The 22,961-nt window shown below is 34.4% G+C and overlaps 2 protein-coding genes across 4 annotated transcripts; one reads left to right on the top strand and one right to left on the bottom strand.

Annotated features, from left to right (window-relative positions):
• The first annotated feature begins 10,703 nt into the window (after window positions 1-10,703).
• On the top strand, window positions 10,704-16,119 carry LOC140035079 (squalene synthase-like). 3 transcript variants are annotated; one of them, XM_072074585.1, is made up of 15 exons: window positions 10,704-10,866; window positions 11,055-11,257; window positions 11,981-12,023; window positions 12,140-12,229; window positions 12,569-12,644; window positions 12,851-12,920; window positions 13,418-13,561; window positions 13,686-13,790; window positions 13,959-14,105; window positions 14,507-14,582; window positions 14,870-14,958; window positions 15,497-15,588; window positions 15,667-15,712; window positions 15,791-15,860; window positions 15,944-16,119. In XM_072074585.1, coding segments are annotated over exons 2-15 (1,245 nt in total). In that variant the 5' UTR covers window positions 10,704-10,866; window positions 11,055-11,062; the 3' UTR covers window positions 15,946-16,119. The 3 variants fall into 3 exon arrangements, with proteins under 3 accessions (XP_071930686.1, XP_071930687.1, XP_071930688.1); XM_072074586.1 differs by having other exon boundaries at window positions 10,725-10,866; window positions 11,059-11,257; XM_072074587.1 differs by having other exon boundaries at window positions 10,733-10,866; window positions 11,062-11,257.
• Window positions 16,120-16,587: 468 nt separating this feature from the next.
• LOC140004512 (SH3 domain-containing protein 2-like) lies at window positions 16,588-22,761 on the bottom strand. The gene is made up of 10 exons (XM_072074588.1): window positions 22,396-22,761; window positions 20,942-21,058; window positions 20,372-20,441; window positions 20,116-20,267; window positions 19,025-19,126; window positions 17,674-17,874; window positions 17,505-17,567; window positions 17,242-17,391; window positions 17,066-17,140; window positions 16,588-16,915 (listed from the first exon to the last, which is right to left on the bottom strand). Exons 1-10 carry the CDS (start codon window positions 22,453-22,455, stop codon window positions 16,799-16,801), a joined length of 1,107 nt encoding a protein of 368 aa, XP_071930689.1. The 5' UTR covers window positions 22,456-22,761; the 3' UTR covers window positions 16,588-16,798.
• Window positions 22,762-22,961: the final 200 nt, after the last annotated feature.

Below are 22,961 nucleotides of genomic sequence, written 5' to 3'. Positions count from 1 at the left end.
ACGCAACTGCTGCTAACTTCTACTCCACGAACAACCAACAATGATTAATGTATTGCTTTTTTCTCCGTCTTTTTGTGGTTTCGTCCGAATTAGCGATGTAAGAATTAGGGAGGTAAGCGAGCCACTGTCGAGTAGCTCGCTCAACAACCCCGTTTAAACTCGGTTAAATCGAGTTCGAGTCGAGTCTCGAGCTACTCGAATATACTTTCGAGTCGAGTTCGAGTCAGAAATTTGGGCCTTATGACTCGACGAGCTACTCGTCGAACCGGATATATTTAATTAATATATATAATTTAAATAATATATATGTATCATAATTATAAAATGACTGTTATGAGTATAATCTATATCTATATAAATTTGAGAAGGGATTTTCAGGAACAAGCCTCCACAACCCTTCCCACTCTCAACTCTATTTTCCTAACATTTTACATTTATCTTATTTCGTAAAAAATATCATGGGCCCATTACATCCCCACGTTTCCCTCAAATAAGAAGTTAATTCCAACTAAAACTCCCACGTTCTCTCAAACAAAAATGTAACTTCCACTTACATTAAAACTCTAACACTCCCACGTTCCCTCAAACAAAAAAATAACTTCCACTTACATTAAAACTCTTCCCACTTACAATATAGTTGGTACTTGGCCCCTGATCCAACGGAATTGAGGATTGCACCTGATCTCTTCCCAACTGCCACGGAATATACTTGGTACTACTTTTGGGAATTACTCTTACAATTTCACTCCACACCCACATTTCCATTTCAATTAAAACCCTTTCAATCAACTTCCTTCTCGAACCTCTCTAATTAGCTTCACAATAGAACATGGCCGTTTACAGGCATGTCATCAACACCTGAATTTCAAACTCGCAAGATTGCAACGGAGGAAACATTTGCTAATGAAACGAAAAGGACGCCACCACGGTCCCGCACAAGAATTGGAACAGTTCCAATAATTTTGCGCCGACGAAAGAGAAATCTCACATCAACTACGATGGATAAAATCTCGACTACATCGACTCAAACGCCGCGCCAATCAAATTAGAAGTTTCGGTACTATTTATTCTTTTAATATTGATATTCTTTTAATATTGAAAACCTGATCATATCATGAGTTGTGCTCATGATGTGACTTATGTAGTGTTTACCCCAAACTCTTAATATGGTAACATATTGTAGTACCATCAATTTTGATCACGAAAAATAATACTACTATTAATTATGAGTTGTGATCTGTGGAGTTTCTTAATTACTTTGAAATAAGATGTTTAGAAGGTTGACATTAAGAGATTACTACTAGCGAGTAGGTTTGTTTTTTGTGTTTTGGGTTTTTTTTTTGGCAGATTTTATGTCTTACTGCATTACATGTCCTTGGGCTGTTCAAATCGGGATAAAATCATGTCGTGCCCAAACTCTCTCCGGATAAAATCTTAAATATATATATATATATTTTTTTTTTTAAATTTCGAACTCTGGAAAAAATCCTATATTTCTTAAGCGTCAAATAAAATGAATCCCCCAACATACTCGAACCTTAGTTATATATTTAGTCGCAAAATTGTCTCAACAGCTTGTGTGTGTGTTGTAGTCGATGGATCCTAGGAATGAGGTTCTAAAAAAAATTAAAATTCATGTCACATCTTGATTGTGCTATGCATGGGCACAATTCAGAATTAGATGGGTTCCATTGTTTATAAGAATCAAGTTAGAAGTTTCGCCACTATTTATTCTTTAAATATTGGTATTTTCATTATACTTACAATTATTAATAATATTTCTAATATTATAATATTATTATTGTTTTCATTGTTTATAAGAATCAAGCCGGTATTATCTATTCTTTATATATTGCCATTTTCATTATAATTGCAATTATTAATAATATTCCCAATATTATAATATTATTGCTGTTTCCATTGTTTATAAGAATCAAGTTAGACGTTACGGTACTTATTCTTTAAATATTGGTGTTTCCATTGTTATTTCAATTATTAATAATATTCTCAATATTATATTATTATTGTTGTTTTCATTGTTTGTAAGAATCAAGTTAGAAATTTAGGTCTTATGTATTCTTTAAAATTTGGGAATATTATTGGGATTATTATTGTACTTCTAAGTATTAATAACATTTCGAATATTATAATATTATTGTTGTTTTCATTGTTTATAAGAATGTGGAAATAGTACCAATTGTTTATAAGCACTTTAATAAATGCCACCGCAAGCTCCCCAATGGCTTTGTTAATATGTTACATGTTAACAAATAGTACTAAAAGCTATTATTGCATATGCAGTGGTCAATTCTAATGAATAGGATCACTACAATCTTATCTAATATCAAAGGTTAACATAAATATATTGTCATTTTTACTACCAAAATTGACAATTTGTTTGAGGCAATAATTAACATAATAAAAAATATATTTTACTATTCTAAATGTTTAATTACATATCATAAAAAATATAGTGACTCAAAACTCATATGGTCGAAATCATGCTTCACATTTCACATCGAGTTCACCCACTAAATAATGTCTCAAACATTAAATATTATCAACTACTATCAGAAACATTGCCAAATTAAGGATAGATTTTCTCAAATCTTACTATTAAATACACATATTACCATTCATTAATTAAAAAATAATATTTTATAATATTATTTTATAGTAAAATAATATTTTATTATTTTTAAATTCTTCCATAGATTGTAATTTTTTTTTAATAATGTAAGCACCGTGCGTAGCACGGGTATTCACACTAGTTTATATTGAATTTACAAGTGTACATTTTTCGAGTCGAGTCAAAAAACTTGATAGACTTGACTTGATAAGGCTTGATCTTTGGTCGAATCTTATCGAATCGAGTCTCGAGATTAAAAGAATTTCCTCGAGTCAAGCCTTGCGTTGCGATTTTTAGGCTCGATCGAACCCGAGTCTAGTTACATATAGGTCGAGTCGAGCTCGAGTACATCCCTAGTTCAAATTAAGTGTTTTTTGAGTATTTTAAAAATATTTTATTGCAACAATGTATATGAAAATCTGTTTACTATAAATATTTTTTATGTTTTTGAAAGTATTTTTGAAATATATTTTAAAAATTTTTAAAATTTACCACCAATACCTATCAGCATTGCCACCCCCCCTTTTCCTTCTCTTTCTTCCTCCTTGTCCCCTCCTCCTTCATCTCTTTCCTTCTTCATTTCTTTCCTCCCCTTCTCCCTTCCCCTCTCTATCCTCGTCACACCTCACCCTCCCCTTTCCCCCGGATCTGACCGAGGCCAGGTCCAGACCTTTGGTCACGACATCTCGCGATCTGGTCGCAGCTAGATCATAGCCTTTGGTCAATACCATATTTAGGGAGGAAGGGAAGGGGTGGAGTATGGCAGGAAAAAGGACGAGAAGGGAGAAAGGGAGTAAGAGGAAAGAGAAAAATAAAGGGGACGGTGATAGTGGTGGGTGGTGGTGGATGGCGGTGATAGATAGAAGAAGAATATAGTGTATATTTTATTTTTTAAATTTTTTGTATATTTGGAGTTATTTTTTATATATTGTATAGATGTGGTATTTTTAGAATTATTTTTTACTGTGTATTACTCTAAAATTGTATATGAAAAAATTATTTTTTGCATTTTTTTCTATTTTTTCATTTGTCTTGTATCTTTTTTTTCCCCTTGAATAATAAGTAGTATTGTGTTCTAAAATTCAAAATAAAAAACACAATGATTGAATGAAACAATGGGATGTGAGAATAAAAAACCCACCTTAATTGTAAGGTAACACAAATTAATACTCTTGTAAATTACTCTGTTGTTTGTACTCCGTTTGGATTCGGAGTTTTTTGAAAAACAATTTTTTCATCTACAATATATATATATATATATATATATATATATATATGTATTGTAGAGTGGGTTTTTTGCAGAGACTCTCTCAATGGCTTCCAAACTTTTCATTCTTTTTTCTATATTTTTGTATTAATTTTAATATATAAAATCTAATTAAAAACTTTAAAATAGTGGGTTATAACTAATCCTATCATTAGTCAAATTTAAATTTTAAAACTTTCCCACTATCTCCTTCATAAACCATTTACAGTTTATTATTTATACTTTAAGTCTTTTTTACTCCTTAATTAAATAAAATACATTTGTCAAGCCAAAATTCTCAAGAATAATTGATTAGTCTCATTTTAAAATTATTCACCCTATTATATCTTTATCACTTTAACCCCTTTTATTCCTTCATTAAAGATGATTAATTTATCTAGCCAAATCCTTGAGATAATGTAATTAGTCCTATTTTTAAGTTATTAACCCAATTATTTCTTTATCGCTTTCTTTCTGGGTGCAATAATCAGTTGTCAATAGGTCTGTTTGTTTAAATTTTTAAAATTTGAATGTTGAAATTATACTCTAACATTAAATTGGAGTATGTAAATAACAATTATGACATTTTATTTGCAATTAGAATAAACTCAATAGCAATATCGTGCAAGCATCTAGATGACTTTTAATTGAGCACATGTACACCAAAAAATGTATGTAAAGAAAAATTTATGTACGAATTTTAAATTAATAAAAGTGTATTTAGAAAGTTGCTTTTGGTGGTATTTTAGGAAAAATTTGATAAAAAGGTTGTATTTCACCAAATTAACATTCGAAAGTTTATTTTTTCTCGATGATTGCAATTCTAGCTTTTTATTTGACTAAAAACACTTAAAAAATGGGGCAGCAACTTGGAAAAATAATTCTAACTTTTTATATGTCCAAAAACACTTAAAAAGGTGAGATAATGAATCCTAAATAGTGAAAGAATTAGAAAGATAGAACTGTAGGGTTAGGGAAGGTAAAAATTAGGCGACAGTTATCAAATTTGATAATTTATGTGAGTCTGGACAAATTATAATTAGGTTAATCTATATATTCCTACTTAATTAATGGTTCAAAATAAACGAGTAGTCAATGAATATAGTTTTCTATGGGTTTGGATTATCCAAACACTCATTCACGGGCCACAACTAAATTTTATTTACTTTTTTATCCACATTTTGTTTAGTAACAAAATAGTAAATCATATAAACATATCAAGTTAATAATCAATTTTTACCCAAAGAAAAAGAAAAAATATAAAAAATTGCTGAAAGGAGCCTAAAATGATCATCATAGTGAGTTTCAAATTTTGTCACTATACAGCAATCTAAAAATAATTTAGGTAATAATGCAAACAATCAATTAACATTCATGAAATTTATTAAACTTTTATGAAAGGAATGGAGGAAGTTGGATAAATTTTAAAAAATAAAATAATAGAAATTAAAGAAGAGGAAAATTATGAATACATCTTTGCAAAATTTAGAATGTAATTATTAGAGTAATTTAGATTTACCCACTAATGATTGAGTTTGAATCTACGTCTAATTTAATTAAGTCAAAATAAGTGATCCAAACCTATCAATTTCATACCCACTAATTAATGGGTTAAATTGGTCACTTATTTGAATCCAATTAAATTACACACGCAAACTCATTTGTTAATAGGCGAGCCAAGTAAATAGGTTACCATTTACATTTATAAATATATGAAAATATGGTAAAATAGGAGACAAGTGAGCTGTAAAATTGGATAAGAGATATGATAATTGGGTGGGAGCGAGATAGATCAAAGAGAAAATATAATTTGATAAAACGAGAAAGGGTTGTAGGGATACAAAAAAAAATCAGTAGAATTTGAAGGAACAACGAAAGTTTGTAAGGAAGTGAGAAAGTTATATTCAAAAGTGACACGAAGGGGGAGAATATGAGAGAAAGGGATAATAATATTGTGTTTAGCCATATTTCGCCTCCTTCTCATGTAAACCCGTGCATAGTATGGGGTAAAATACTAGTGCTACAATAATACATAAACAAAAAACAATTCAAAAAACACCATATCCATACAATATATCAAAAATAATTTCAAATATACAAAAAAATACACAACTACCTATTACTGTCCACCGCTACGGCCACCACCTTACCGTCACCATCCCTACACCCACGACTATTTCTCCTTTTTCTCTTCGCCCATCTTTCCTCCTCATTTTTTCCTCCTCATCTCTCTCCTTTTCTTTTTCCTTCTCCTTCATTCTTTCCCTTTCCCTGTCTCCCAATTTCCTTTCTCTCGATTGACTGCAACCTTCTTAGTCACGATCAAATTTGAAAGCAGCCAAAAGCTGCGACCAAGACAGTCGTGGTTAGAGTGGTGGCTAAAGTCGCAACCACCACCTGCGAGCAGGAGAGGGGTTTGGGATTGGAAGGAATAAGAGAATGGGAGAGAAGGGAGACGGGAGAGGAAAGAGGGAGGAGGATGAGAGGGAGGAGGAGAGGAAGAGAAAGCAGAGAGGGGGAGGAAAAGGGGGGGGATAGTGGTGGGTCGTGTAAAATTTTTAAAAAAATATTCCAAAAAAATTGTAAATTATAAAAATACTCAAAAATATATTTTAAAAATATTTCTAAAAATAATCCAAAAAATCATCAATAGTAAAAATTTTTCATATATACAACTACAGTAAAGTTTTTGAAAAACACCTAAAAAAAAGCTAATTCAAACAGAGCCATCGACGTAGACAAGAATAAAAATGGGGAGAAGCAAAAATTACAACTCCTTTTGGATTGCAGATCTTTTGACGAAAAAATTCAATATATATTTCAACATTTTTGTGTAAGATGGCGCACGCAGAATACAAAAATAATTGAAAAAAATAACAACATGATGGAAAATTTCATTTAGAAAACAATCTTTTTAAAAAATAAAATTGTGGATAACTTGTTTCCAAATAGACTTGAATAAGGGAAGCACTTTATCAAGCACCACAAGAAAAATATTAGAAAAAAAAAATACTCAGTTTAGACCAGCTTCTGTGGCAATTTTACAAAGACTTGGGCTGTGAGTTTAATTCTCGCCGCGATGGATGTTTTGCTAGTTCTTTTTCTTGGATTTCTTTTGCCTTTGAGGAATAGTGGATGAGCAGTTTAAAAGCAAAAAAGGGAGGGAAAACGGTTATATTGGCCTTTGATTGGCTTACCATGATTTCACGAGTCTGGCAGTCTGAGCCTCACACTAAACTATCATGTGCGGGAAATTGATTTCTTTATGAGGATGCAAATTGATTTCCTTAAAAGCAAATCATGATCACTAAACTATATTGGCCTTTAATGACACGTGATTTGATCAGCTATCCCTAATAAAAAAAATTATAGCAAAACTAGTTTTAGTAATTAAATAACCATAATTTAATCGTGTACGATTTGATGCATTTGACATAGTCTAAAAAAAAAGGATAAAGAAAAAACAACGTGACACACGAAGTTAAAGTACGTGTGACACTTGGAACCAATAATGCCTTCAAACTTGTTACTCCACAACAATCAAATAACACGGAAAGTCGGCTGGTGGAGTCGGGACAAGGACACTTAATAGTTTGTGTTTGATGAAACAGCTGGCGACTGTCCTAACTAGTCATATGTCGCTGATATGGACATGCTTTTTGGGCGAAATTCGTTGACGGTATAGTGTAGTGTACAATGGTACTCTGCGTATTCATCGACAGTGGGTTTGGTTTCTCAGCGGCACAGGACTAAAGTAGCTGAACTCGTCGGCTTTGACGGCCAATTTTAAGCTTTTTTTTAAGGACTTTTATAATCACTCCATTTGGACGAAATAAAACGCGTAAAAGTGCATGCACCATTAGTCAAAAGACCTTGGGGGAAAAAACACATCAGGCCTTCAAAATTCATCAAATAAAACTCATCAAAATTTGTTGAATGGCTGAGGATAAAAAGTCATAGCGATGGTGAAATAGGTCACCATTATTTTTTGTTTACTAATAATGCATGCCTTTCATGTGCTTTATTCCATCAAAATTTGAGTGATTAAATGTCAATGTCTATTACATTGAGCGATATTAATTGCCCTGAATTGATCAAAAATTGAAACGTAAGAGATGAAACATATTTTCTCCTAAATAATAGGGACCAAATTGGTCCAATTCCCAAACAATAGGAACGAAAAGTTAGGCTTTGTTTGAATTGCTTTTTTCTGAATTTTTTATAAAAAATTACTGTAATGATTTGATATACGTGAATTGAAAAAAAAAACTGAAAAATGTGTCTACGAAAAACGTAAAAAAAAATTACAATCCAAACACATTTTTCCCTTCTTTTGTTCCCGTTTGGCGTCTATAGTCAATGCAGTAACACTCTATCTGATAGGCTGCAATATTATGACAAATATTTAAAGAAGTCACTACTGTAATTTAACCTTTCATACGCCAAAGACTAAAGTTGATTTAAAAGCCCAAGTTGGCGTCTTCGTGACTCCGCTCTTTTATGACGATTTCAAAGGCTTGATGGTTTTTACAACCACATTATTTTTTCTTATTTTGGAGAAGATTGAGGTTTAGTCTTATACAAGGTAATGATGAATCGACCCCGTTTGGATTGCTATTTTCAATAATTTTTATAAAAAATTGTACTTAATAATTTGATGTTTGCGAAATAAAAAAATTATTAAAAAATATATTCCAGAAACTTAATTTTTTTTTAAAAAAAAATTGCAATGCAAATAAGGCTTTTTTTGGGGGGGGGGGGTTTGTGGGTCAACTTCATGGTTTTAATTTATAATTTAAGGATTCATCTATTTGGTATTGACACATAATACAAAGTAGGTCGTTCTTATTTTTATCAAAAAAGGTAAATTACTTCGCAAAAATGTTGCAATTTAGTAATTTTGCAACTGAGTGATAATTTAAAAACTCGAGCTGTGAGTTTAATCTTTTTCTACTTATCATGTGCTCTCCATGCAACCAAATATATTTAAAAAACTATTAAATTAAGATGACTATTCAAGTTGAAAAGACATTTGTGCCACATTAGATAACTCATGATAACAATTCCTCTAGTCGATCAAACACAACGTAACAATGGTTTTCCTCTAATACAATTTTGTAGTAACGACGAAGCCAAGCATATCCACATCGCGGCGCTAGCCGCGAGTTTCAGCGCTTGGAAGCAAAATCTTGGATCAGAGTTGAAGCAACAAGAAAGAGAACAAACATATTATTTTAATAAGAGGATTCCAATAATTGTTCTAATTCTTAAGTAGTGTTTGGAACTAAGAACAAATAATTTACAGCGTGACGAGGAATTTTGTATGAAAAGTATATATTCTTTGTATTGCATTTGGGCTTAAATATTATATTAAATTTCATTAAGTTATACTCCATTAACTTTAATACACATATGTTACTACTTAGTGCAATGCCTTTTCATTGTTACATTGCGTCTCGAACTCATTGAACATATTAAAAGTGGAGCATATTTAAAACTACTATCCAATGCAAATGAGAACGGATCTTGAATAAAGGGGCGCTAGTTTGCACTTGGCAGTAGCATTTCCTATTCAAAGATTAAACTATACATATAAGATGTGAATTTTAATCATTACATAAACCAAATTTATTTGGATTGTGAAAAGAGTAAAGGTTCGATCAAAGGATATCAAATTTTTAAAAAAAATAATATTTCGCTTTCAACGTTTATTTTCCCCTTAAAATAGAGGTGACCACTTGGGTTCGAAGTGATTTGCGATAGGTGAGTCCTCTTCGGGGTAAAATTTACTCCGCACGCAAGTTTTGAAATAATGGCTTTGCTACGACCCCCTATTTAGATCAAATCAATCAACTTTGAAGAACCTCTTGAATGCGGAGTGGGTAGGCGGCCAAACTCGACCTTAACACACACTGGCAGGTTCAAGGTCACGTGACAATGGAGGAAAATGACAGCTCGGGGACCGTCAAACAATTCAGCCTATTAATTAGTCGCATACATGGTCGTTAGGGAAAAATAAAATAAAAATTGTCGCATTCATGATAGTTGCGCGCCGTTCTACTGCTGTCAAGTATGGAGGATTAATTTAATTTTGGCCCTTCAAGGAACAAAAAATTCTAATTGAGACTTGAATAATTATTTTTTTCCTTTAATAAGAATTCTGTCTTTGACCCTTGTTGTAGTCTGTCTAATTGCCCCTTGTTGTAGTCTGTCTAATGATTAATGTCTACAAGGTTTGCATCAACGGCAATTATATTCTGGTGTCCCCAAAACAAAACAAAAAGATGAAATGGCTTGATGTCTAAATAAGGGGAAAAAAACACTCTTATTCCCTTAAAAAATCTTTTATTGCAACTCAAACCCATTATTGATAATGGGTAAATTTTTTTTCCAATTCAAGCTCGTCGTAGTACTTTAGATGCAAAATTGTAAAAATCAAACTCAAGTTACAAGACAATCTGGACCAGAATTTCTCTGATCAGAGGTTCAAATTAATAATTTTTTACTTCACGTGTACTCAATTGAAGTTTGTTGCTTCTCTAGAGGGCCAAAATTAAATAATGAAGTGTTGTTGGCTTGACTACAGTAGGGGTCTCCGTCTTTCCATAATTCCATTCCACTCTGTGTACCGTATAATGTATATTCTGGTGTGTTTTTAAGTGTTGCGTTGCGTGCTGTCTCCAACGGAACTCAAACGCACATTTTGACCTTTGAGGCTGACTTTGTCTTTGGCTTTTCCCACGTATCCTTCGCACCAGTCACTTGTCCGTAGCCTCAGCTGTATTCTTTTTTTCCCATTCAAATACCGAACGCACAAACTCACACAGTAGTTATAGTTTGTATATTTTGATTTTTGAGATCCATATAAATTAAGGCCTACCTTCCTCCCATTTTTTTTTGCGTCTCTCCCTTTTTCTCAAACAATTGCTACGTACAACTCACGGCCGTTCTCCAGACGCCTTCTAAGATCAACAAACCAAACGCGCGTCAGGTTCTCCTGAATTCTCACTCGTATCTTCGCCCTTGTTTTCAGTGTTTTCGCAATAGATTCACTGATTTTTTTTCTCTTGAATAATTTTCCTGGTTATTCCGATTTGGAACTAGTGCTGAGTCGTTACCTTTTGGATTGAGAAGAGAAGAATTGCTTTATTTATTTGTTTATTTACATTTGGATTTAAGGCAGCAGAATGAGGACTTTGGGAGCGATTTTGAAGCATCCAGATGATTTGTATCCGTTGATAAAGCTGAAGGTGGCTGTAATGCAAGCCGAGAAGCAGATCCCGCCGGAGCCGCACTGGGGATTCTGTTACTCCATGCTTCACAAGGTCTCCAGAAGCTTCGCTCTCGTCATCCAACAGCTCGACACCGATCTTCGTGACGCCGTACGCTCTCTTTCTCTCTACGTTTAAGCGTCTTCATTCTAGAGTTGATATCAATACTCGTACTATTAGGTTATTAGCAGCAGCAATTTTGTTTTTTAAGGTCCTTCTATGATTTAGTGGTTCATTTCATATGATGTCTGTCAGTTATATGTTACACTGCAAAACGGAAATGATTGCAGAGACTTTTGTTAGGAAGAGAAAAAAATGCACATATTTCCTTAATAAATGCCACTATAATTTTCTGATTGAAAGATAATGTCATTGAATCAAGTGCTGAATGTAGCTACTTAGTTATTAGAGAATTAGCGAGATGTGCTAATTAATTTTCAGATCTGACTTTAGTTTCAAGTTGCTGTAAGTATTGACTGTAAATTTGATGATCTCACAAACATGGATAATGTGATTGAATGCGAATTTAGCTGTTTATTTGTGGAATTAGATAGGAAGTTGAAGTAATTTTCATATCCGGTTTATGAACAAGTTTGCACGACCTTTTTTTCCTTCTGTACAGTATTCTTTTTTTGTTTTTTTTTTTTGTTTTGGTTCAAATTGTTAATCAAACTATTTGTATAGGTACTTCTTATTGTCATGAGTGGTGTTTATAGGGTAAAGAATGTTGAATCATCTGCATGATTTAGTATGGAGTATATAGTGGATGCTTTTGCCTTATGTGGTGTTTTACTGATCATGTGTTGCCGGCTGAATACTTCTTCATACTTGCAGATATGTGTCTTTTATTTGGTTCTCCGTGCACTCGACACTGTAGGTATGCTTGCTATGCATGATGGCTTTCTATTTTGTAAACTTTAATAAACTTTTTTTTTTGGGGAAATATTACCATCTATCAATATATGACAATCATTTCTTCTTCTTCTTGGACAGAGGATGATACAAACATTGCTACAGAGGTTAAAGTACCCATTCTAATGGCTTTTCATCGTCACATTTATGATCGTGAATGGCATTTTGCATGTGAGTTGTCTCAATCTTGACAGTTGAAGTGATTTTAAAACCATTATTATTCTCAAACTATCCTAGGATTTCTTGTTCATCAATGTTAGTATGCTATGGTGTTTAGTGATTTATTCAGTTGGAACGCTGATTTCATTAAGTGCAAGAGGGATAATGAAAAAGCAAATTCAAAAAACCATAGAGAACCACCATTGATTCTTCAATTTTGTACTCCTGGCAAATGATTTTTTGTTTTGCTTAAAACCTTCAGACTGTAGGATCATGCTTTGTTGGTACTTGTTTTATGTACATTATCACCTTGTTTGAGATTGTTCAATTTATTTTTTTTCTAATTGTTAGGTGGTACAAAGGACTACAAAGTTCTGATGGACCAATTCCATCATGTTTCTACTGCCTTTTTGGAGCTTGGAAGCAGGTTTCACCTTCCCTACCATTTTGTTTACAATACTGTAAAGTTCTGAATTGGTACAAATGTACTGATTGCTTGTGTCATTTATGCACAAGAGATTATTTAATAAGATAACTATCTAATCTTTCTCATAATTTACATATTTGTTAACTTGAAGTTTGTTCAATGGATTTGATTATTGCTTGAGATGTTATTGTTGTTATGTTCTGCAGTTATCAGAAGGTAATTGAGGATATTACCATGAGAATGGGAGCTGGAATGGCAAAATTTATTTGCAAAGAGGTATGTGAAAACAATCGGGTGGGAGGTGATAGCATTGGTGGTATAACATGGTAACTTCAATCGATTTTCATTTGGAAAAGAGCTGGTAGACTCTTGGATGTGTTGCTTCTGCTCTGCATTTCTGCCAATTTCATCTCTCTCTTAACTCCTACCACTAATACTACTGACAATCTTTAGAAATTTGAGAAATATATGCTAAGCTCTTTAAGTTAGAGACAACCTAGTAGATCATACTGCCTCATTTTAGGGAACTTACTAATAGATAGAGTAGAGATTGAGCATCCTAATTCTTGAAATCTCTAAGGTTTTGTTGTTTTGCATTCCTAGTCTATGTTTTAGTAGAGAACACACGTGTATGGGACTGAATTTACTCTACTAATTTGCATGCTGGTCACAATATGTATGTCTAGCTAATGGTTGAGGATTATGATTTTGGAAACAATGGAGACAAGTATTTTACCAGGCTGACTCTTATATGTGATCCCTTTGTCTTGCAGGTGGAGACAACTGAAGACTATGATGAATATTGTCATTATGTTGCTGGACTTGTGGGGTTAGGTTTATCAAACCTTTTCCACGCCTCTGGAAAAGAAGATTTGGCCCCAGATTCCGTCTCAAATTCAATGGGTTTATTTTTACAGGTATTCAATTTGAAATTTTGTAGCAAGCAGCTTCGTCACTTAATCTTGCTCATTTTGAAGCTCATATATCTTTTTAATTTGGAAATATATTAGCCAACTTGAAAACTTTTGCATTAAATTTCAGAAAGTAAACATCATTAGGGACTATTTGGAGGACATAAATGAGATTCCGAAGTCACGCATGTTTTGGCCTCGGCAGATATGGAGCAAATACGTCAACAAACTTGAGGTACAGCTCCTCTGTGGTTTATTCTTTCTGTATCTCTTACTAGTCATCTTTTTTAATTCATGGCATTTAATGTAAAGTTGATTGTTTGACGCGAATTATATTGCTAAATATTTGGTAATCTGGTTGGATTCCTTTGTAATTGGCATCTCTATATGTTTTGATCTGCAGGACTTAAAGTACAAGGAGAACTCAGACAAGGCAGTGCATTGCTTGAATGACATGGTTACAAATGCTCTAATGCATGCAGAAGATTGCCTCAAGTACATGTCTGCTCTGCGAGATCCTGCTATCTTCAGATTTTGTGCTATTCCACAGGTATAACCTTTTGTTAACCTGCTTTCTCTTGTATCCTGTTATTCATGTTTTCTTTGGTATGTAACTCATTTCTCACTTGAAAATGGTGCCTTGACTTTTGTCCCACGTGGCTTTTAACTGATACAAGAATGAAGAATTTACTTCTCCGATAGAGCACATTGTGGCAAGGTGTCTTGCCATGTCTATGGTATTTTGCTGTGCATAGTAGATTGTGTTATGATGAGAACTTAGTTTGCATTGGATTCCAGGGGAGGAGGCTTCAAAGGCATATTAGCTAGAATTTTCTTTCAAAATATGCTTGTTACCAGATTAGAATGTAATGTTCATTAACTAATTACTCTGTTAGGAATTGTGATCTCATTTGACATTGTTGTTGTTTTCTTATTTTTTCTTCCCATCAGATCATGGCAATTGGGACATTAGCTCTGTGCTATAACAACATTGAAGTCTTCAGAGGTGTAGTGAAGATGAGGCGTGGTAAGTTTTATTTATTGGTATGGCTTGCTCATCCTGCTTCATCATATGGGATCATCTTACATCTCCTCCAGATGAGCATTTTTTGGTGCTTCTTTTCTGCTAAACATAATTGATTCTTGAAGAAATTACTGAATACAATTATTAGGATCTTATTTTTAGAAGAAAATTTGTTTAGTATGGCATTGGACAAACCTTCCTACATTCTACAAGACCAAGTTATGATTCTGTCAGACTAGCTTTGTCAGACTAACGAGTGAAGTGCATGTCCTTTTTTGGTTTATTTTCAGGTCTTACTGCTAAAGTTATTGACAGAACCAAATCAATGTCAGATGTCTATGGTGCCTTTTTTGATTTCTCCTGTATGCTGAAGTCTAAGGTATAACGCTTCATGATTGCTTTAGCAAGAATATATTCAAATTTGATACGAGAAATATGCTCAATTTTATAATTGATTCCTAGGTCCTAGTGACCTTTTGCTTGCAAGCAATGGATTAATAGTACCATTTCTTGTAAATAGATAGGCTAAGAAGAATCCTTTTATCAGGACTATACATCTCACTTGGTCCGCATATTGTGTTTTATTTCAACATACTGGCATCAAGTACATGTGATAGAAGGGTTTGAAATAGACTTGGAACAGATCAAAGCGAACTTGTCTTCTGAAGTCAATTTGAAGATGCACTGTCAGGCTGCGATAGGATAAAGTACCCTGTTATCTTTTCTGCACGGCATAATGAAGTGATGAAATATCTCTAGGGATTATTATTATTATTATTATCATCTTTCTGGGATTAAATGATGGGCTAATGTCAATTGCTCTCCGCTTTTGATGGTTCTGCTTTCACTGTGTCAAGTTTTGTAACCAAAACAGTTGGAGATTGTTCTCTTAAAGCCTTTTGCTATATTTCTGCTAGGTTGATGACAATGATCTTAATGCTAAGAAAACCAAGAGCAGGCTAGAAGACATTCTAAAAATCTGCAGGGATTCTGGAACACTTAACAAAAGGTTAGTCAGCTATGTTGGTTTTTTATCTGTAAACAACAAATTTCTAGAACAACAACTGAACTCTATGGGATTCACTAGGAAATCGTACATACTCGGGAGTGAGCCCACATTCAACCCCACAATGGTAAGTGGTTATACTTTTATTCTTAAATCATGCTTATCTCGCATCAATTTTCTTCTTATGCTCCTTGTGCAAACGCAGATTCTCATATTCGTCGTTATGCTCGCTATTCTTCTTGCATATCTCTCTGCAAACCGAGGAAATGACATGTGTAAGTTGTGTTGTTTAGGCTTTGTAATTAATATGCCAAATACATTCTAAGTTCATTGACATGTAATTTTGCATTTTATACAGGATCTGGCTTGATTCAGAAACCTGTCTCATTTGTTCAAGCAAGGATGTGCAGGATCTCTAGTACCATGTAGTGCGTGTCGGTATCTTGATACTTGAATAGTTGAATCTTCATTTGCGGCTGTAAATTACACTTTCCACTATTAATAATAAGTTGGTGGAAACTCTTGTTGATGGTACGGAAACATAGCACGTGCTAGAATCTTTTTTTTTTTTTTTTTTGACAAAAAGAAACATAACAAACATAACACCAGCTAGAATCCAACTTCTGGCATTTTTTTGGTGGGTAACCCAATGAAGAAAAATATATCGATTTTCATGCCCGACATTCTTCTAATTGTTACCGCCTATTGACGCGATTGGTGTCTTTCTTTATACATTTTTTGGGTCAAACTTCGAAGGATCACTTTGCTCGAAACACACTGGCCATATAGCAGGTCAATGCGAAACGGCTCCCCCCAACTTCCCCCAACTCACACACACAGGCGAACAGAGTAGTGTTAATACATCAACTGCAGAAAGTATAGGAAATTACGAATTGAGAATTAACGGATTTAACAAAATTGAATTGTATTACATATCAAAATCCAACAAAAAGAAAAAAAAATTAAAGGGAAAGTGGGGGTGAGAAACAGCACGCACCAACATCAATCAATAGACATGGGGATTGCTTTATATATGGGTAAAATGTATAAAGGGCAGGCAAGCGTTTCTCCCAAGTGGCTGCCTGCTTTGTACATGGGTAAAATGTATAAAGGGCAGGCAAACACGCACCAACATCAATCAATAGACACGAGGATGGATTCTAGAATAGCACTACACATAAGGGCTCGATGAAATCAAAAGCACGCAGATACTTCAGAAAACTTCAGCGACTTTGCTAGCAAGAACTCGTTCCCTTCTTTCAATATAACCGAAAGGAAACCAACCTGCCTTCCCTTTGCATTCTCCTTCAGCCCAACCATTATTTGAAACCTGTAGAAATGTTAGGAGAAAATGAATCATTTTGCGGATGAGCTAAAGAAATAAAGTTAACTAAAAGTGCATATCTCATTTGCTGGCGGCACAACTAATAACCCAATTGAAAATAGTAATCCAGGCAAATGAGAGAGGTTAACGAAAAACCTTTCGAACAACAACATATTCTCCAACTGACAAGTTAAGCTCCACGTCAGATTCAGCATGATAGGAGTACATGACCTATCAAAATTAGCCAGCAGAGTATGTAGAAAGTGAATAACCATTTCAAGGGATACTGCCTTTGCATTTCAAATTGGAAGGGTTGACAGTCATCGACTTACTTCCCCAAGAAAGTAACCTGTGCCATTACTTGACCCATTTTGCGCTGGGGAGGTAGACACGTCATTTGCTTCTTCATAGGAAGGAGGTGGTGGTACATTGTCTACATGTGGAGTAGGAGCTGCTTCAATCCGTTGGCGCTCTGATATCATCTGACTCATAAAACAAATGGAATGCTATTATAATCAGATAGAAATGCTAAAAACTTTCCTACAACTGAATACCTTTTCACTGACCAATGACAGGTAAAACACAATACACATACCTCACTTTCTAACTGATCCAGTATTTGAAGAACTCTCCGGTGGTAAGCACGTTCAGATTCAACCTAAACGTACAAATGGATACAAACCGAAGACAAATTTTAGTTGTAAATTTTTATAATATGTAAAGAAACATGGAATTCTTGGAGTTAGGAAACAATGTTTCATTACCATGGAGATCAGACGCTGGAGCGTCAGTCTTTGTTGTTGAGCTTCAACAGCAGCCATAGCTGCAGCAGCTTCCTTTCCCAATGTAGCTGTATTTGACTTCAGATCTTGCAACTTTGATTCAGCAGCTTCAAGTTTCAGAAGCATGTCAGGATTACCTGTTCCTTCTCTGACTTTTGCTTGTCGCCTGGAAACTTCAACAGCCTATCTAAGTTAAAAGCAAAACAAAAATTAAAATCGTTTTGGCAGGAAATACGTATTTTTTTTGGGGTCCTGTAGAGCTTTTGTGTATGCAAATGGCAAGTCTGTATATCAAAACCCAGTAGCATCTTCACTTCCTCAAATACTCCTAGTGAATTTAAAATATACAGGTGATGTACATGATTTCTCTTACCATCCCATTCATCCCTCCAAAGATTAGCAGCCATAATGGCTTGTCTATAAATAAAAGAGGAGGTTGGTATCTTCTTTTCTTGGGATAAGCAACTGAATTTCAATAGCAAAGTAAAGCTACTTCTGGTGCCAATGTAGATGCGAAAGTCAAATGATTACTATTGTCTTACAAGATTGTTAGGGGTACAAGAGGATTATATTTACATGCTAGGTAATGCCAATTGAGCTTCCAGACTGTTGGTTAGAAAATTGGGATGGATGGAATTAAAAATTGAAGGGTATCAATATCCTCAACCAAGTAGTTCAGACATCCAATAATGCCATCCATTTCATTAGGTAGGAAACAAAAGAGAAAACAATATGCTCCACCAACACGACAGATTTTCTAATTGTTTGGCCCAATGGAATAAGTTCGGGAACTGATGTGTTCCATATTGATTTTCAGGGGATAAGGGGAGAAGACTCAAAGCTTCAAGCACTTTCTTGCAATTAAACCCTGCAATCAATCATCTGAACTCCTCTCTCATTGCATTAGATCACCTTGAATTTTTGTTGAAAATAAATTTCCAACCTAACCCAGGACTAAAATGGCCAACAACTTCAAGTTTGCAGATGGAAAAGCTCCAAATGAAGATTATGACCAAAATATTACATGATAACTTCAATATCTAACCCACTAAGAATAATCAAAATCATGAGTCTTGCTGTGATGAGGGCTTGGTTAACTATTGATTATATCAACACCTATAATATGCTAGCAAGGCGGAAAACACAAGATTTGAAATCTTCATTTTAGTTCACCTACAGAAAACATGAAACAAGCTACTTCTTTTCATTGTTAATTGCCTTCAGCTTTAGATCACGAATTTCAATTAAAATAATTCTGGACTTTCTTTTTTTTTTTTTTTTTTAAATAATGAAACAAATACAAACTATTTGCACCCAAAGTATTTTCAAATACCTGAGCTTCAGCCTCTTGTCGCATTCTGTCGTATCGTTGAGCCAGATGTCGAGCATCTTCTAATGGAGCTCCCATTACCATTGCTCGCAAAGGTTCTGCAACCTGGAAATCAGGATATTTTAAGCACTTTGTTTTCAAGGACAAGTATTGCCAAACAACCAAAAACAAACTTTATCTGTTGACAGAAAGACAGAAAAAAATGAACTTGTTATCCAGAAGGATTTCGAAGCCGAGAAAATTCCATATTTATGTTACCAAACAAAGACCCCGCTGATGTCATGTTAAAGTATTGTCCAACATAAAGCAGTCCAAGTCCCGCTAGCTTAGTGAGAGATTTTTTATCATGACAAATAACTTAAGTACAACCAAAACAAAGCAAGGCCTCTATAACCATACAAAAGGTAATAACAATATACATACTACGGAATCCATTTCAATAAGCTGTATATTGAAACGCCGAGAGGTCACTGGACCACAGCATTTTATGTGTTGCCTTCATAAAATTCAATACATCACTGGTCTATAGACTTCAATGACAATGTTACATGAGTTTGCGGAATATTTGAATGAAATGACTAAGCTTAATTCTTCCAATCATTTTAATTACCTCAATATTATTATATGTAGAGAGCAATTATGATTACAAGATACCCCATAATACCATGTAACAGCAAAATCCTGAGTCTATGCCATGAGTTGTTTATAAGTTAAGCAATTAAACTTTTTTAACCAACCTTAATATTTTTCTACAATTGTTATATAGAACGCAAGTTCTCAGATCAGTCAAATAGTCTAAAGCAATCAATAGACTATCAGCAACAATAATACAGGTTAACAGCTCAAAAACCTGAAAAACTAATGTTGGAAAATGAAAACAAAGAGTGTAGATTCACAAGATTTGAATCTATGTTATACAGGACAATGGCAACGGCAGGTACTAAGATCCCATGTTCTGCTAAATTTTCCTATATTCTGGATCCAAGCAAGACACTCATAGATTGTGAGAGCATCTAGCCACTTGCAAGAGATATGCTTGGTAAGGAGGTTAACATTCAAGAATCTATGTTTACATATAATAATTTTCAAAGAACCTGTGTGCCAAAAGCTTTCAATAGATTGCCTCGCTCTTTCTCCATTTCTGCACGAGCTCTTGCAAAATTCAATGCAGCTTTTGACAATGTACTACCACTTGTACATGTATTTTCAACACCATATTTCCTGCTATCTTCAGACAACTTGGTTCCTATGCAAAGAAACACACACAAAGAAAGTATGAATAATAAGTTACATTATATGTAGTTAAATGTAAACAACAAAAATTGAGCCATTAAAGCTTCAAAAAATTACCTATTTCAACTTGTTTGGACCCTGCAACAATGTAACCTTCAACACCACGAACAATATCCCTTTGGAAATGCTGACCAAAAGGATTGAAACAAATCAAAACCAATAGCTGAAGCAAATTAGAACAAGACCCAATACAGCTTATGAACCAAGATAAAGATCATGCAACTGCTTTAGTAGTACCCCTACCAGCATGGACCTCAAAGCAGCTAGTTCAAAAACAAAAGGTTAATCATGGTACTGCATATTAAATTCAAAACCAAGATAAAGCTTTACTTGCACTCATAGCAGCTAGCTGAAGAACAAAAGGCTAATCATGAAACCAATTTTCAGGACTAGTTCCAAAGGTCATATCCTCAGTAGTAGGTCATAAGCAATTTTATCTACTTAAAAATAAGAGCATGCAAAGAGCCCGAACAAAGTAATTATGGTGCTAACAGAAAATTGGAAGGAATATACATGCCTAGAGGAACTATCTCCAAGAATTCATAGGCTATCTCTTCCTAATACAATATTTTAACAGATAAAGAGGAGATGAAGAAGGAAATGTATATACATGGGAGGGCAAACAACCTTGGCAGCACGGGTGGAAATGTAGAGCTTCTCAAGCTTCTGATGCTGCTGCAGTTCAGCTTCATCAGTCACAACACTATCTGATGCTCCATATCCACCAAACTGCTTCAGGACAGCCTGAAATACATCTCAATTAGAAGTCCTGAACGTGTATTGTTTCTACAGCTAGAGATCACAAAAGAATTCTCAGCAAACACTGGCATCAAACTAATAGAAGAACATGCTGAAATAGTTTGTAAACTACTAAAGAAAACATGTGGAATGATTTAAAAATAAATAAATAAATTTCTACAGTCAAAACTGATGAATTCGAAGTAAGAGACATCCAGCCTTTGTTTAGTTCCCTTGGTCAATCCAATTAATTTGGAATTGAAGTTCATCTGGTTTGTGACCATTATCATCCAAAGATTTTGTAACGTCCATTTGAAACGCAGAAGAATCTCATGCACCAATTTTTTTTTTCATGCACATTATTTGATACCGACGCACTGAGAGCTATGATCTGACCTCCAATGCCTGTTTGATTTTAATTTCCTTTGCCTCCTCCACCTTTCCTCTTCATTTATCCATCATCATGATTATCTTCCTTTAGGTTCTTAGCCAGTTTCTATTCCTTTTACTGAGGAATTAAGCTCGATAGCTCTTTCTATATGCTCATGCATGCAGAAGCATTTGGAAATGTAGATAATTTGTTTGTCAGAAGGATTACCCTCTCAGCCACAGATAGAATGAAGTAAGTTTATAATGCAGCAACAAGATCAAAAACTTCCTCAGTTTAAATTGATAGGTTAAAAAGAACTCTCCCAGCTGTTTCAATTGCTCCACATGCCTCTCAAGTTTTTAAATAAGAATTGCTCATAAGCTCTTGCTGTGAGCCTAGTTAACTCTATTTTGTAACTGAAAAATATACTTCCATTCCTCGAATTCATCACTGACTTGAACTCTGAATAGGACTACACGAATGAGAGTTTTAGATAGGAAATTGATAAATTATTGTGAACAGTAAGCTATAAAGAAATTAAAGTGCGGAACATTGTTAAATATTTCCACACTTGATGCACGCATATCAAATCATGCTGCAGTCTAAAACGAACGAACAACAGCATCCGGCATTTACGGTTTAATCAGGTCTCCATAGATGCATCTGATGCAAATTACTTGGACGTTAAACCAGCAGAGAGAGCATATATTTAAAAAATGTTGAACCTAGACTAAAGCTGTCAAAATAACAAGCAGAATTAATTGATTTCCAATAATAACGAAATTAACGGAATAGCCGCGATTCAACAAATAAAAAGGAGATCTTCAAGCAAAACAATGAATGAACGGTTAACAATCCTTGCAGATCTCAACGATTAACTGCAATTTTGTAACAGCTTCATCTAATCCAGTTCGTTTGAGACGAAAGTAAAGGCTAATCATTGTCTGCAAATATAAGAGGAGAGAGAGATTGCCTGCTGTTGTCGAGCGACTTGTTCTCGAAGCCTGGTGGCTTGTTTTCTGATCGCTTCCATTTTTTGGAGAACAGATATGCCTCTGAATTTTGAAATTTTGAGATAGAGCGAGGGATATATAGAGATTATCTATGATCAGTGGAGTATTTGTTTTTGTCGGAAAGACGAAGAAAGAGGAGAAAGGAGCGGATTTGAGAGCACGTCGGAGGAGTCGCCGGAGACTTTGTTCCGCGCCGTCCAACAGCGGCAGGAAATGCGTCGAAGAAATGTGAATCGATGGCTTTAGGAACTAAAAGTTTAATAGCTGCTTTTCAAATTTTTAAAAACTACTCCAGAGAAACGAGTGAAAGTGGAATGAAAGACGATGCAATTGCTCTTTGTGCTATTCTTGCTATATATAGTAGCTTCTCGATGAACGGCCTCCACGACAGCATTAAACTGATTTGCAAAAAAACCCCTCTTCTTCTTCTTTTTAAATAAAGGCGCATTAAAGAAGTCAATCTAGGAATGGCAACACTGCTTATATATAGCTTCTCGGCGGTATTTTAGCTTCTCCAATTTGCAAA

This window comes from Coffea arabica, chromosome 2c, assembly GCF_036785885.1.
Source record: "Coffea arabica cultivar ET-39 chromosome 2c, Coffea Arabica ET-39 HiFi, whole genome shotgun sequence".
In the NCBI taxonomy this organism is placed as follows: Eukaryota; Viridiplantae; Streptophyta; class Magnoliopsida; order Gentianales; family Rubiaceae; genus Coffea; species Coffea arabica.
This window is presented reverse-complemented; position numbering and strand designations above follow the sequence as displayed.

Coding starts and splice junctions, on each gene's coding strand:
- LOC140035079 (XM_072074585.1), top strand. CDS start 11,063: ATGAGGACTTTGGGAGCGATTTTGAAGCATCCAGATGATTTGTATCCG. Junction 13,791..13,958: donor AATACGTCAACAAACTTGAG/GTACAGCTCCTC, acceptor TTTGATCTGCAG/GACTTAAAGTACAAGGAGAA. Junction 15,589..15,666: donor TCTGGAACACTTAACAAAAG/GTTAGTCAGCTA, acceptor GGGATTCACTAG/GAAATCGTACATACTCGGGA.
- LOC140004512 (XM_072074588.1), bottom strand. CDS start 22,455: ATGGAAGCGATCAGAAAACAAGCCACCAGGCTTCGAGAACAAGTCGCT. Junction 17,875..19,024: donor GACAAGAGGCTGAAGCTCAG/GTATTTGAAAAT, acceptor TAACTTAGATAG/GCTGTTGAAGTTTCCAGGCG. Junction 17,392..17,504: donor TGGATCAGTTAGAAAGTGAG/GTATGTGTATTG, acceptor TTTATGAGTCAG/ATGATATCAGAGCGCCAACG.